This window comes from Diospyros lotus, chromosome 7 (genome assembly GCF_014633365.1).
Source record: "Diospyros lotus cultivar Yz01 chromosome 7, ASM1463336v1, whole genome shotgun sequence".
In the NCBI taxonomy this organism is placed as follows: Eukaryota; Viridiplantae; Streptophyta; class Magnoliopsida; order Ericales; family Ebenaceae; genus Diospyros; species Diospyros lotus.
The window spans coordinates 19,043,035-19,058,666 of record NC_068344.1 but is presented as its reverse complement, the minus strand read 5'-3'; the positions used below and the strand labels follow the sequence as shown (position 1 = coordinate 19,058,666).

Below are 15,632 nucleotides of genomic sequence, written 5' to 3'. Positions count from 1 at the left end.
GTGATTGCAACACCCTGGCATGGTTTCCACAAATGAGGTTTCATTTTTGCATACTTGCATTTTCATACATGAGCTATTCATTTCTTGAGAACATCTCACTTGGATTCTTGTAATCTAACTTGGGTTGATGCCCCTGGAACGTTCCGCGTTCCAGGTATGTTTGATGTGCCAGGGACTAAGGAAGCAAGCGAGGTACATGGAAAAGAATCTGTCGACATTTAAATACTTTTTGTCATTATATGTAACCTTATTTCGTAAATGTTGTAACTACTCAAAGACTGTACTTCTTTTGTTATGCTGGACTTATATGTTGTCTTAAGGAAAGATTTGTGCATATTTGGCTTGCATGAGAACCCTACAAATATTTCAGCAAGTTCGATCCATTGTTTTCGCTGCTAGGGTTTCCTAACGCCTCTTGGACTACTAGGTGTAAACCTACCATATTACTTTAAGGAGGAGGAAGAGGCGTTACAACTCCTCCCTAGAAGAAGTTGACTTCTGTAGAAGTTGACTCCCAGTGGCTAGGAAGTCGACTCTCAGTCACTACCTCAGCCTCCCAATTGCGCTACATGTGGTGTGCAATTGGAGAAGTTAAGGGGTGAGGCAGCAAAACCAAATTGCAGGTGATATATAAGAGAAATTACAGAGCTTTTGACTGCAAGCTTCCTCTATAATCTTCTGTATCCTCCATTCTCTTCTATTTCCATTAAAAATTACATTTGCATGATTGTCACGTGTGAGATTTAGACACGAGTGCTGATGATATGGGCAACCTCTAGTCTAGCACGAGAAAGGATAACCAGAACGATACTATATAGCATATTAGGTGTGGACAGTTTAGAGCCACCACAATGTGAGGTGAAATCTAGTCTCAGTACAGAAATCATTTTTGTACCCCAACCTGACATCAGACTTCAGGTATACATTTATTGTTATTTATGTGATGAATATATGTGTTGCTTAAATATTCAAGTTATATATGACGTGTGTTTATTATATTTTATTGTACATCTCTGATGTATGAAAAATTTTAAATTTTAAGCATACGTATTATTCATCATGATCCACATTTTGTTTTTTTATTTTCATTTCATACAAAAGAAGGTTAATAACTGCTTGTTGGGTTGCAATTAGCTTAGAGTTAATGAAGAACTTGCTAGAGAGCTAGATGTCTTCTAAAAGTTACATTTGCTTGAAAAGTGTAAGTGGGACAGTGTTTAAGCTTAGTGATCTCTCATACTTTTTTATGTTGTGTTTAGTAATAAAATGAAATTTGGGAAAGGAGAAACAAAATGAGGGTCAAGCTAACTCGATCTTGGGAGCAGCTTCTTGCAACAATTAATATTAAATAAAAAAAATGAGAGATTGTATAAGAGGTTATAATATCTATTACTATTAGTCCTTGTTTTTTTTTTCTTTTATGAAATTATAGAATACAATTGTAAAAAACTAAATCAAAAAATTAAAAAACACTTTCATATATATATATATTATGTATGCATAAGTTTTATCAACTTGCATTACACTTATTATTGTATTTGTATAAGATATATTTATTTTTATTCAGTCTAAACTCAATACTAATACATAATAGTATTATTTTATATATAAATTTTATAAAATTACTATATTATTCAGATCGAATAATTTAACGTTTGTTCGACACGAATAACATCAAAGGGGGATGTGAGCCTCACTCTCTATATGTTCGTGTCGGAGCTCAACGAGAGTAAAAGAATATTAGTTATAAATTTTATATTTATTTATTTATTTATTTATTTTATTTCGTAATACGATGCTGATGCATAATAATATTGTGTTGTATTTACTTATCATCTATTACTTATTATTAGTAATGATAAAAATCATAAAATAAATAAAAAAATATTAATTTAATTATAAAAAAAAAATTATGGAGCATGCCATAAATAAATCTTCAGGTAGAAGGAAGTTGAAGCCACCATCGCCACTTCCCTCTTTAGAGTCCCCATCTCATGCATGGCCTGTATCTCCCAATTCACTGCTGAAGGTTTTGAAATCTCTCTTCCACTTCTAACGCTCGCAATGATTTGATTTACTCTTTGGTTTAAGGTTCGCATCAACTGTTCTTGATCATTATATAACCGGCAATCTGTCGTTTGGAGTTTGATTTCTACGAATTTAAGATTTAGGGTTTTCCATTCAAAACCGGATTCGGATCGATTGCCGAAGCATTTTCAGATCTGACATCTGATCTTTCTCTTGGATCGACTTTCAGGTATTCTTAGTTTTTAGCTTTTGTTGGTTAGTTAAAAGTATGCAATCTCGAAGGCGTGAAGACTTTTCGGTCTCGTCTCACTCCATGTCGAAGTTAAGGGGTCGCGAAATTGAATTGGGTCAAGGCCGTTCTGGCCTCCCTCGCCGGGACTTGCCGGAGTGGTCAGCGGGATTTCGGAGGAGTTTGAGCCCACGGAAAATGGAGGAACCACGACGGAGATTAGGGGCTGCAGATAGGAGGAGCAGTTCACTGGAAAGAAGGGATTGCGGTTACGATCTTGGTGGTGGCAGAGGCAAGCGACTGAGGTCCAGGTCGCCGCCTTTTGGGCTGGTTCACAAAAGGTCTCAGTTTGATGCGGGAGTTTCAAGTGCGGATTTCTCACGGGAAACGTTCCGGGGAAAATATGAATTTGTTGATTATGTTGATTCTCATACCGATGTGAACACTGGTTTGAAGTCGGGGCACGGATACAATTATGGTTCTCGTAGACCAATTACGGAGGACAGTGTAGGCGATAGGTATTTGGTTAGTGGACGTGAGATTTCAAGTCAGAAATCTATGGTTTCACGACATGATGCTGTAGATAATTTGTATGGACTGCCTAAAGATTTGGGGCACACATCAAAATATGGGGGAAGTGTTGGAAGTTTTACCCGGTCATCAGAATATTTGGATATGGGCAGGTTCAAGGATGAAAGACCTTTGTATCCAGACGATTTTCTTGTGGATAAATCGTCAGGCATTGAATCATACAGGGGAAAAGAAAGATCCTTGCTTTATGCAAGGGATGCTTCTTATGCGCAAGTGCCAGTGTCTCAGACAAAGGATTCTATTGGTTCCTCTCACTTCAAGGAGCCGTATAGAACATCATCAGGGCTTTCTAGGGCCAATTTCCAGGGATCATACAAAGCTGGTTTGCCCTTGATGGAAAGTGAATGTCCTGTGATCCCTTCTAAACTAAAAGAACCTCAAGGCATCTTTGACTATGACCATAGGTCCAGTTTAGACTCGCGAAAAGACCTTGGCATGGAACATAAGGATTTGATACGTAACCCACATGGTGCATTTAGTCCCATGAGAGATGAGTATCAGGAGTATTTGGATCCTAGATCTGGGGGATGGGATAGGGATGGTTATGGACGCCCATTTGATGAATTTTGCAGAGGCATATCAACACATGAGCAAGGAGATTATAATGATAAAAATTTGTTAAGATCAGCTATGAAGGACCCTGCTGCAGAAGGTGCTGATAATACTGAATATAATTACAGAAATCAAAGAGACAGCAGTTTGCTAGACCACCTTTCAACACAAAAGCTGAAAGGTTCAAACTACCTTGGCATGAGTATCTCAACTTCAAGAGGTGGGGACTATTATGATTCCAGAAGTCCTCCATTGGAATTTGGAAGGAGAATGTCAAGAGATGGGCAATTGTCACATTTTGGTGGCTCAGATAACCAAGAACTCTCTCTCTTGAGATTACGTCATGGCATTGGAAGAGATGCAGGTCCAGCATCACGCCATGAAAGAATGAGATATTCCCCTGAGTTTGAATATGAAGCAGAAATGGGTAAAGTTGCTGCTAGGATACATGCAACTGAAGCCGAGGAGCTTGGCACATATGACGCATCTGAAATGGTGTTCCAGAGAACTTACAGTGAAGATGCAGATATAAGTAGGCATAATTCTAGAAATATTGTTTCAAGTAACTGGCGCAATACTAGTAGAATGAGGCATCTAATTGATAGAAGTGAGGAAAGGTATTGTGATGATTCAAGTGTTTCTTTGACATCTAGGCTTGTTGGGGCAGATTATGATACAGTTTCTGGATTTGACAATCGGTTGTCATCTCATGACTGTATGGAACATGTGGAAGAGCATTATCTCAAACAACATAAGCATGGTGGTAGATATACAAAGGGTCACCCTAGACCTGGCCATCGAAGCTTGAATAATCCTCAACCTTTTAACAAAAGATATGCCCTCTCCAAACCCCACAATGTTTGGATTAGGGGCAAGGATGATAACCAGATGGATGAGTATGAAAATGAAGTTCACCAATCAGAGGATTGGATGAATTCTATGAAATCTGAGCCACCTGAGGATTCTAATGAGTTTAAGGAACTGGTCCATAAGTCCTTCCTAATTTTCAGCAAAAAGTTGAATGCGAAATCTGTTATTCAGAAAAGATATAAGGAGCGAGGAAAAGCTGGTAGTTTGTTCTGCATTGTATGTGGCAGAAGGTCTGTTCTTTGTTAAAGCTGACCTCTTACTTTGGTATATTGAGATTTGAGTCTTGTAATCTTGTTCTTACTTCTGCAATCAACTGAGTAACTGCGGGATAGCCTAGGTAGCTGGTGAGTTAGAGAACCAAAAGGAGGGTAAGGAGAAAAAAAAATTGATTAGCTGAGATAGCCAGCCTGGGTACACTAAACCACAATATTTGTTTCCTTGTTCAGATGCATTCTGAAGTTAGGTGAATGGTAACATTATTTGGAAACCAGTCTTTCAACTGTTTTCCTTTGAGTTAGATTGCAGGACAATGTGGACATTGCATCAGTCTTTTCAGGACATATTCAGTCAGTCCTGTAGGTTGACCACCTTTACTGAGAATTTAAAAGTGACTTGTATGATGGTTTTTGGTGGAATGAGTGAAATATAAGGCACAACATGTTCTGTGGACTTAGGTTGCTCTTTAAAAGATAAGGTCGTGGGATGTTGGACCATCTTTCTGTAAACTGTTTCCTTTAAGAGCAAGTGGCTTGCAAGGGTGGGTTGGTTGGTTGGTGGTGGCTGGAGCAAATGTTTATATGATAGGTTGAGTTTTAAATGAGACAATAGATACTTAGACAAGGGTGAGAAGAAGGTCGGCTTTGTACACAATCTTACCCCTAATGTTTAAAATGTTGAGATTAAAAGTTTTAATATAAAAGATAATGTTAACTCTATCTAACAAATTAAGTTTTTAGATGACAAAGTGGTTAATAATTCAACATGGTATCAGAGTAGGCAAAGGTCAAGAGTTCAAACCTCACAGCTAACTTAATATTTTAATTGTTACATGTGTTTGGACCTATTCTATAGTGAAACCTGGCCACACCAAGGGGGGGGGGGGGTAATTGAGAGTAAAAGTAATAATATAAAGGATAAAATTAACTCTTTATCTAACAACTTAAGATTTTTAGATGAGATGGTAATTAATAATTCAACATAAAAGAGTTTTTTTTCGCGACTCAAAACTGGGACCTTCTTGTCAAAAAGAAGCAACTTTAATGTTGTTGGAATCAATATACTCGACTCAATTTAGCAGGATTAACATTTTCCATGTTATTATTTTTTTTTTGGTCCCAGTTGGCTATTCTAGTGAACCTTGTGAATTAAGTCAAGTAGTTTGGGGGTCTTCTAAAAGTTCCACTGAAAGTTGATAGTTTTTGAAACCAATGCTGCATTGATATTCCTGTAACTTGGATGTTGAAAAGCATATGGACGCATCTGGATCAAAGGACGATTTCTTGCAGAATTATGTTTTGTCACTTGCAAGAGATCACTAAAGTCTCTGACTCTATGATGACCCGACAAATCTGAAGGTGCTGACCATGTAATGCGTGAAATTTTAAGCTTACCTTATTCGGCAGAAGGTAATTCAGTTGCTTGTACCATGTTGGAAAAAGTTGTTGCTAAGAACTGCTTTTGTTTCTAATAGCAGCTTGCTTGTTAGCAGTGAGTTTTCATGATCAAATTTTTTAGATGCTTTTGTTGACAATATGTTGAGGTTGAGGCAAATGGGACAATCTCAATAGCAGTCTGTGCGTGTGTACTATATGGTGTTTTTAGACTACACTTAAGCACACACATGGGTAGAGTTGATTATTTCTTTAAGCCTTCATAACACATTTGAAGTTTAAATATGAAGAGGGTTTTTTTTTTTTTTTTTTTTCTTTAGGGTTTAGGGTATGGAAAATGACATTATTTGTTTAAATATGAGAGCTGTACAGATAGAGGTTGGGCAGATGTCACGACTTAGCTAGTTATTTTATTTTTATTTCTTGCAGATTATGTTATTTTGCAAGAGAGTTAGCTATTGCTTTTATTATCTGATTATTCTCGATTATGGAGTGATTTAGGAGGTTAAAGGAGCAGTTACTTGTATTGTAGGACTGGTAACTGCCTTGTAGAAACTGTGGATAGCTTATATATAAAGCTATAACCACATGGCTGATCATTATGTTGTTATGAATTAAAGACCTCCCTTTTCTCTGCAATTCTCCCTCACTATTCTCTCGGATTCTCCCTGTTTCTCCATCATTTCTCTCTCTGTTTCTTCCTCATTTTGTCTTTTTCTCCCTTATTTCTATCTCTATTTCTCCTACTCTTTCGATTATATCTTAGAAGTAAACCTAGTTAGGGCCAGGGTCCTGACAGCAGTCATTGCAAGACTTTTAACTCATGCCTATGACATCTGGGTCCAATATTTATATGGGGAGTCAGACTAGAGTGGCAGCCCCTTACACATATTTGACTCATGGACTAAGGACAGCTGGCTGATCTTATGTGGTCTGATACAATGTTACCGAAGCAACCAAACTGGTAGTGGATTGAGAATATGGGTATATGGTCTGTATGGTAGGTGTATGATATAGTTCGTCCTCTTAGATTCAATTTAGCCAAATCCGTAGGAAACAAAACTCTTAATTACAGTTGGGTTTACAACCTCTATAAAAGAAAAAGATTACAAATTCAAAGAAGAAAACAATAGATGTTGACCAATTCAAGAGGGTCGTCTTCTCTCTCAAGAATCCTTTCAATTTCTCCACACGCTTCTCTCTCTTTCTCTCCTCCCTTTTATACCTACTCCTCTACTCGTTCCAACCACATGCCTGATTATTCCCCTCTAACTGATTTATGACTCTTTTACCCTTGAGTCATTTTACTTGGTTGCTCTTGTGGTCCCCCCACTTTTCCCCACATTCTTTCTTTTCTGATAAGTTTGTTTATTGGGGGTCCTAACAACACTCTCGCTCGTAAGTCTCACCTTGTCCTCAAGGTGGAATTCTAGAAATTGAAGTAGAATCTAATGGTAGGGCTCCCATGTTTCTTCCAATGGTGGCAGCCCCTTCCATTGAATAAGGACATCAAGTTTCCTTAAATTTTTCCTTGTACCTGGCCTTATTCCCAACAGAAATTCTGGTGACACCTTCATTTCTAGCTCAGTTGGAAAAAGCCCATAGAACCTCGGTGATAACTTCTCATTCACTCTCTTCGCAAACATCTTTTGCCGATAGGGTCAAATTTTGACGTAAACCATATTGCCCACCTCGAACTGCACATCTCGCCGCTTCCTATCTGCTATTTCCTTCATCCGAACTTGAGCCTTTAACAGTTGGGACTACAATTCATCGAGAATTGAGTCCCGCTCCAATAGTTGTTGTTTGATTGTTGAAACTGCTATAGTACCCTTCTCAAATCTCAATAATGGGGGAGGTTCACACCCATATATAATTTGGAACAGAGTTAATTTTGAGGATGCATGAAAGGAAGTATTGTACCAATATTCGGCCCATGGCAACCAGCTGCACCACACCTTAGGTTTGGACGAACAAAAACAGCGAAGATAGGTCTCCAAGGTGCGGTTTAGGACCTCTGTTTGTCCATCGGATTGTGGATGGTAGAAGCTTCTCCTATTCAATTGAGTACCCTGCAATCGAAATAGCTCTTCCCAAAAATGACTAATAAAAATTTTATCTCTATCAGAGACAATAGAGTTTGGAACCTTGTGTAGCCTGACAACCTCCTTCACAAAGATCCCTGCTATGCTTGCTGTTGTGAATGGGTGTTTTACAGCAATAAAATGTTCGTATTTGCTAACCAATCAACCACCACCAATATTGAATCCCTCCCCCTTGACCTTGGTAGCCCTTCAATGAAATCCATGGACACGTCCTCCCAAATTTGGCGCGAAACTGGAAGCGGCTGCAGCAACCCACCAAGTGATAATGCTTCATATTTATTTTGTTGGCACACGAGCAACTACAAACATATTGTTGAATATCCCTCTTCATCCCCACCCAATACACTTTCAAAGAGATCCTTTTATAGGTCTTGAGAACCCCAAAATGGCCTCCAATCCACCCATCATGCCCCTCCTTCAGCATTAAAGGAATCAAGGTGGAGCCTTTAGGTAGATACAGCTTCCCTTTGAACAACAAATGACCATCTACCGTGGTAAACCCATGTTTTCTAGTGGGATCAGCCTTCACCTCCTTAACCATTAGTTGAAGTGTCGCATCCTCCTCCACCTTCTTCTTAAGTTGGTCAAGTTGCACTACTCGGGGAATGATGAGAGCCAATAATGAAATGGGAGATTGGAGGCGTGAGAGAGCATTCGCTGCCCGTTCTCCAACCCAGGTCAATATTGAACCTCACAATCATATCCCATCAACTTCATGACCCATTTTTTACACTCCGGACTGAGCACCCTTTGTTCCATTAAAAACTTTAAGTTTTGTTGGTCTGTCCGAATAACGGATTTCTGCCCAATCAAATAGTTTCTCCACTTCCTCACTGCAAATACCATGGCCATTAGCTCTCTCTCATACGCTGGGAATGGCTGGAAAAAGTGATGGGTCACTGCTCTTGCATCAAAACAACTCCCAAACCGTGTCTAGATGCATCAGTCTCCACAATGAATTCCTTGGAAAAAATCTAGTAAGGCCAACACTAGAAGTTCGATTATCACACTTTTAAGAGACTGAAAGGCCTGTTCTACTAACTCATCCTAGAAAAAATTTCCCTTCCGAAGGCGATCTGTCAATAGCCATGCCAACTTTTCATAATTCTTCACAAACCTCCGATAATACCCCGTAAGACTTAAGAATCCTCGAAGCTCCTGTAAGGATTTAGGACTAGGCCATTCCATGATTGCCTTAATTTTAGAGCTATCTGTAACCACCCCTTCGTGAGAAATGACATGCCCCAAGTACTCAATCTCCCGCTGCCCAAATTGACAATTCTTCGCATTAGCATACAACTAATGCACTGCTAGTAGCCTCAAAACACACCTCAAATGTTCCTTGTGTTTGGCCATATCCTTACTGTAAATCAAATTGTCATAAAAAAATACCAAAACAAATTGCCTCAAATGCTCCTTAAAGATCTCATTCATCAAGGATTGAAATATGACAGAGGCATTGGTTAACCCAAATGGCATAACCAAGAATTCATAATGTCCCCCTTGGGTGCGAAAGACGGTCTTAGGAATGTCCTTAGGATTGATTCGTATTTGATGATACCCCGATTTTAAGTCCAACTTGGAAAAAACAACAGCCCCATTGAATTCATCCAATAATTCTTCAATAACTGGAATGGGAAATCTATTGAGAATGGTTACCTTGTTTAAAGCTCTATAATCAACACAAAATCTCCAACCTCTATCCTTCTTCTTGACCAACAATCCCGGACTGGAAAATGAACTCACACTTGACCTGATAAGCTCTGCCGCCAACATCTCTCTAACTAGCCTCTTAATCTCATTTTTCTGAAGGTGGGGATACCGATAGGGCCGAACATTCACTGGTGGCACCCCCGGTTGTAGTGTAATCACATGGTCTCGCTTCCAGTGTGGGGGAAGGGCCCCTGGCTCCTCAAACACCTATTTGAACTCCATGAGCAGCTCCTGCAAGCTGGCATTGCCCCTCCAGCCTTGTTTTTCACGGCAGTCAAACTCCCCAATTCAAGTAGCACCCTTTCCCCATTTTCTCTAAATGCTCTCATCATCGATTTCAATGTTACCAAGGTCTTACTAAGGCTAGGATCCCCATGCAGTGTCACAGTGCCCCCCCCCCCCCCGGTCTTAAATCTCATCACCAATGAGCCCCAATCAACTTGTGTCTCCCCTAGGAAAGCTAACCACTTCATTCCAAGAATCACGTCTGAACTCCCAAGCTCCAATGGCAGAAAATCCTCCACCATTTCCACATTTTGCAATGTTAAGATTGCCCCCTTACACACTCTAGCCCCCTGAATAGCCATACCCGATCCCATGATCACACCATAACCTCTTGTTTGTGTTCGGGTTAACCCTAATTTCTACACCAATTCAGTTGCTATAAAATTATGGGAAGCCCCGCTATCAATTAAGACCACTAGCTTTTGTCCCCTTACTTCCCCTTTTACTTTCATGGTTTGTGGAGGAGTTTACCCCACCACCACCGGTTGAGGGATAGCTCCACCACCTCTAATTTGATCGTGTCTCCCCCCTTCCCTGAATTATGCCCTGTTTCAGCCTCCTCTATCTCTTCTTCTTCCTCATCCCTTTCCTCCTTATAAATCACGATCACTTGCAGCTCCCTATTCTTGCATTTATGGCTCATCAAATACTTCTTGTTGCAACGAAAGCATAACCCCTTCGCCTGTTTGGCTTGCAACTCACTCTCTCTCAATCTCTTGTAAGGGGGAGTGCTCCACTTACCTGCAGCCGATGACCAGTATGAGGTAGCTACATTGGCCGTTGGTGATCTTCGTGACGCTAGTGGGGGAGGTGTAAGCACCACCCGTTGGTGATTTGGAGATGGGTCGGAATGGTTGGAATGAATCGATCCCTTGTTTTGGCCAGTTCTGAAAGGGCTTCCCCAGACCACTTGATTCCTCTCTTCGATTCGTTGGGCCATGTCCATCATCTACTCCAGCCCATTCGACCTTAACATTCTCATTTCAACCCGAATATCCAGCTTCAATCCATTGAGAAATTGGCCCTCCAGCAAAGCCTCCGGCATGCCTTCAAGTGGCGAGGCTAGCATCTCAAAGCTGAGATGATAGTCCTTGACGGACCCCCACTACCTAAGAGCAAGGAACCTCTCCTCCATCGTGCCCACTTGCGTGGACCAAAAACGGCTTCTCAGCATCGCCTTGAGTTCCTCCCAGTTCCTGACTATACGCCGCCTTTGCTCCCATTGAAATTAGGCGAGTGCAACAGGCCCATCAAAACAGAGAGTTGTTGAATCTAATTTCTTTGCTACCGTCAACTTGTTGACGATAAAGTATCTCTCGACCCTGAAAACCCACCCATCAGGGTCGCCCCATTCGAATATTGGCATCTCCAGCCTCTGACTTCTGTCGTCTTCCCTCTAGGGAGCTTCGTACTCCGTTCCGACCTCGTGGCTACGTTCCCCCTATGCTGGTGAGCCTCCCATGGTAAGGGACGAGTCCACAGGTACATCCTCCTCACCCCGTTTCCCCTTTCGTCCCCTCTCCTCCTCTCCCCATTTCTCCGCCAGCAAGTTAAATTGCTCCAACACCATTGCCAAACTCTTCTCAATTCCATTCACCCGCTGAAACTCAGTCTTAAGCAAGTCCATTCCCCCTTGCAGACCATCCATCCTCCCTTCTATTTGCTGTTGGTAGGTCTCCAACCTCCCCTCTAGCTCGCCCACCCTCTTCGATATAGACACCCCCATGGATCACGCTCTGATACCAAATGATAGAGGTCACCCTCTTAGATTGAATTTAGCCAAATTCGTAGGAAACAAAACTCCCAATTACAGTTGAGTTTACAACCTCTATAAAAGAAAACGATTACAAATTCAAAGAAGAAAACAATAGATGTCGACCGATTTGAGAGTGTCGTCTTCTCTCCCAAGAATCTTTTCAATTTCTCCACACACTTCTCTCTCTTTCTCTCCTCCCTTTTATACCTACTCCTCTGCTCGTTCCAGCCACATGCCTGATTATTCCCCTCTAACTAACTTATGACTCTTTTACCCTTGAGTCATTTTACTTGGTTGCCCCTGTGGTCCCCCCACTTTTCCCCTCATTCTTTCTTCTCTGATAAGTTTGTTTAAAGGGGTCCTAACAGTGTATTAGGCTGTCCACACGCCATGTTTATCTTGTAGTAAAATATTTCTCTTATACAGGTCAGTATCCTGACTTCATAACCTCCAAACATTAATCCCCATGATGCCTAGAAGGAAAGAACATACTGCCTCTTGGGCCCTTCCCATATCTAAGCAAATGTTATGAATTCACATGGGCTAGAACATGTTGCCTCTTGGTCATTTCCCGCACCCTTGAAAGAAAAGGTGTAGGCACTTGATTACCTCAGTTTTATATGAACCACAAGAGTACCAAACTGTAAGTTACAAATTGGGATACCTGTGTTTGGGTGACTTCTGGTCATTAGATGGTAAGCATGGATTAGGGCTCAATGTAACTAAGGTACCTAGTTAGTGTTTTAGTACTCGTTAACTTTGACTAGGGATAACAAAAATAATGAACAACACAACCCTTGGATGCAAAGCTGTGGTATACATCAAACACCTTGAGATAGGAATTTTGGATTATGCAATTCAGTGGCTTGAGAGAGTTTGATATGTCACATCTTTCAAATGGATAGTTCGGTGCAAATAGGCCGACTCATGAGAGAAAGAAAATCAAACATCCTAAGTGTATCCAAATTTGGAATTCAAAGCAAACGAGGAAAAGTAACTTAAAGTTCCTCTACCAAACTAGGAGCACGAAATAACTAGAAATATGAAGTTCTAAAATACATAGAATTCTATGCCTGCATCATTCCCAAGTGCTATGACTCAAAACCATTTGTGATCAAAACAATAGATTTTCTCTTCAAAAATCGGCATGGTGTCTATGTTGACTTTTGGAAACAAAGAAGGCAGCCAGTTCCTGCCTGGTGCTGACAAAGCAGTGTTCAAGAAGGTTTAAACATAACTCTTTTCCTTCTTTCTTCTGTTTTTGTTGGAATCTGCTGCAATCTCTTCTAGTAATGCTTTGTGAAGCTGCAACTGGTAATCTACTTTTTCTTCCCTTGAGAACCATCAACAAATGGAATCACAAAGATTTCTGGCATAGGCTTCCAATAAGCTTGTTTGCTTGGTGTATTGAAGAAGGTTGTGGCTTTAAGGTTACCACTCCACAATGGCAGTGAATTAATGGTGGATGATGAGGCCACTATTGTTGAGATGGCTGCTGGCCATAACTGCAAGGTATATATAGATGAGAAACTTTTGGTCACAATATAGGATATAAAAATATGGTTATATATAGAAATGATTTGCGAGCTAGAATTTAAGTAGCTAACTCTACCTAGTGAGATTAAGGCTCAGTAATATTGTTGTATTGAAGTTAGGTTGTAAGAGCAATTTGATTAAGAACCAAAGAAGAAGGAGAAACAAATATGAAATATCTTTATAACCAACACCAATAGAAGGGTATACTCATGAGGCCACTCTATTTTAGGGCAAGTTTTTATTATTCATGAATTTTGTTTGGAATGAAGATTCTTCCATGTTACAGATCAAATATGAAGACATTCTATTTTAGGATAATTTTTTATTATTCATGAATTTGCTAGGGATCAATAACTGTATATTATGTCTTCCAAACAAGTATTTCTTATTTCAACATTGTAGAATCGTGATGTTCCTACTGTTTCCCTTTGAATGGAAGGGTCATTTGTTCACTACTAACCCTGTCCCAATAATATGGTGCCACTGCTTGGTCTTGAATTAAAGGTAGCTTGTTGACTGTTATCCCCGTCACAATAAATGGTAATATATGTAATTTTGTTGTGTATGCTCTTCCAGCCAATCAAAAGAGTTCGCGGATACAAATCGCTTGGCAAAGCATGCGTTCATGTCTCACAAGTTTGGGTCGAGGGCACAGCACCTGGGCCTTCACAAAGCAATTTGTGTTCTGATGGGGTGGAACAGTGAGGTGGTCCGTGATGTTATCACCTTTGTTCCAGAGGCTCTTCCTGATACTAAAGCCATGGCACAGAAGGAGGACCTCATTATCTGGCCGCCAGTCATCATCATTCACAACTGTTCCATTGTGAAAGAAAATGCTGATGAGGGAAAAGTCATAACTCTAGAAGCTGTTGGAGATTTTCTAAGAGGTGAGATTATAGCACATCATGTGCCGTTTAATTGCAATCTTGGAGAAAACCAATGGAGAGGTTGTTACGATAATAACAGTGGTGATTTGCAATAATTCTGGGTATTTACATTAATCAGGATGCTTTTGAAAAGTTATATTTATGTATACCAGCATGTATATATTTGTAACACTGATATTCTAAAACATTCCACATATACATTTTTCATTGTGATTGTGATTTGCAACCGCAATGTATTGTTGTTTTATCCCTCCTCTTCTTTGTGTAATAGCAGGTAAAGGTTTTAGCGGGGGAAAGTTCAAGATGTGCCTTGGGAACCCAGAGAACCATTCTGTCATAGTAGTGACATTCTTGGGCACATTTTCTGGGCTGGAACATGCGGAGAGACTCCATTCCTATTTTCTGCAGAATAAGCATGGCAGAGCAGATTATGAGCGAGTGGCTTCTAGTTCCAGGAAGGGCAAAACCAGCAGCAGCGGGGCAGGAGCAACGGAGTTGCAAAGCATGGAGGAGGTTCTGCTTTACGGATTCGTGGGTATTGCCGAGGACTTGATCAAGATTGATCCAGGCACCCACCGTAAGTGCTGGATAAAAAGCAAGAAGGAGATTCAGGATCTTGCAAATGCTCCAGTCAGACCTGAATTATGAGGAACTGGTAAAAGACTATCTGTTTGAATTCCTGGTTTAAAGTGTTGGTTCTTGGTGGAAACAGACTTTTGTGTAGTGAATTCCATGTAATGTTTATGTTTCACCTTTTGGGCCTGCCTGATTGATATTTCTTTCTATGTGCTAATAATGTTTTGACTCAATGCTCAACCCTTGCGTGACTCGACGAAATGGCCTAATCTACTAAGGGCCTGTTATCAAGGACATGGGAGGGGAGGGGAGGGGAGGGTTTTACTAGTCATGTTGATCAGTCGGCCCTTGTATTAAGCTGAATATTTTGACGCCCCTATCATAGAGAAAGGGGAAGAATGAAGATTGAAAGTTAAAATAAGCGGGAAGGCAGGAAGACAGAAGGTGAGGTCCCTAATCAGTTTGCCGAAGGCCATAAAGCCCTGTTAATTATACCACACAAAGAGTGAATTAATGCTATCTGCTGAGTGCTGATCCCATGTTTTTTTGCTGTCTTTGACCTGCAGAGCAGAGAATTTAGAGACATGACTATGAATATGTATGTATGTATGTATGCATGTATGCATGAACGAACAACACCAACATTATTCCAGCTAAGAAAGAAAGAAACCAATTAAAACCCGATGGTGCAGATTTGGTTTGAGGTTCTCAAATTATAAAGCGCGCAGGTATAAAATGTATATATCCATCCCACTCTCCTTTTAAATATTATATGCAAACCATTATCATATATTAGTTACTAGTTTGCTCAAAACCTAGCAGCCTTCCCCTCGTCCTCGTCGTCCTCCTCCTCCTGTACCACTACCTCCTCAACCTTGCCCGCTTGAGTTTGCA

General features: G+C 40.4%; 1 protein-coding gene across 1 annotated transcript; it reads left to right on the top strand.

Annotated features, from left to right (window-relative positions):
• The first annotated feature begins 1,956 nt into the window (after positions 1 to 1,956).
• Positions 1,957 to 14,959, top strand: LOC127805777 (uncharacterized). Its single transcript, XM_052342546.1, has 4 exons — positions 1,957 to 2,029; positions 2,258 to 4,500; positions 13,852 to 14,162; positions 14,434 to 14,959. The coding sequence occupies exons 2-4, from the start codon at positions 2,297 to 2,299 to the stop codon at positions 14,808 to 14,810; spliced, it is 2,892 nt and encodes a 963-aa protein (XP_052198506.1). The 5' UTR covers positions 1,957 to 2,029; positions 2,258 to 2,296; the 3' UTR covers positions 14,811 to 14,959.
• The last annotated feature ends 673 nt before the right edge of the window (positions 14,960 to 15,632 follow it).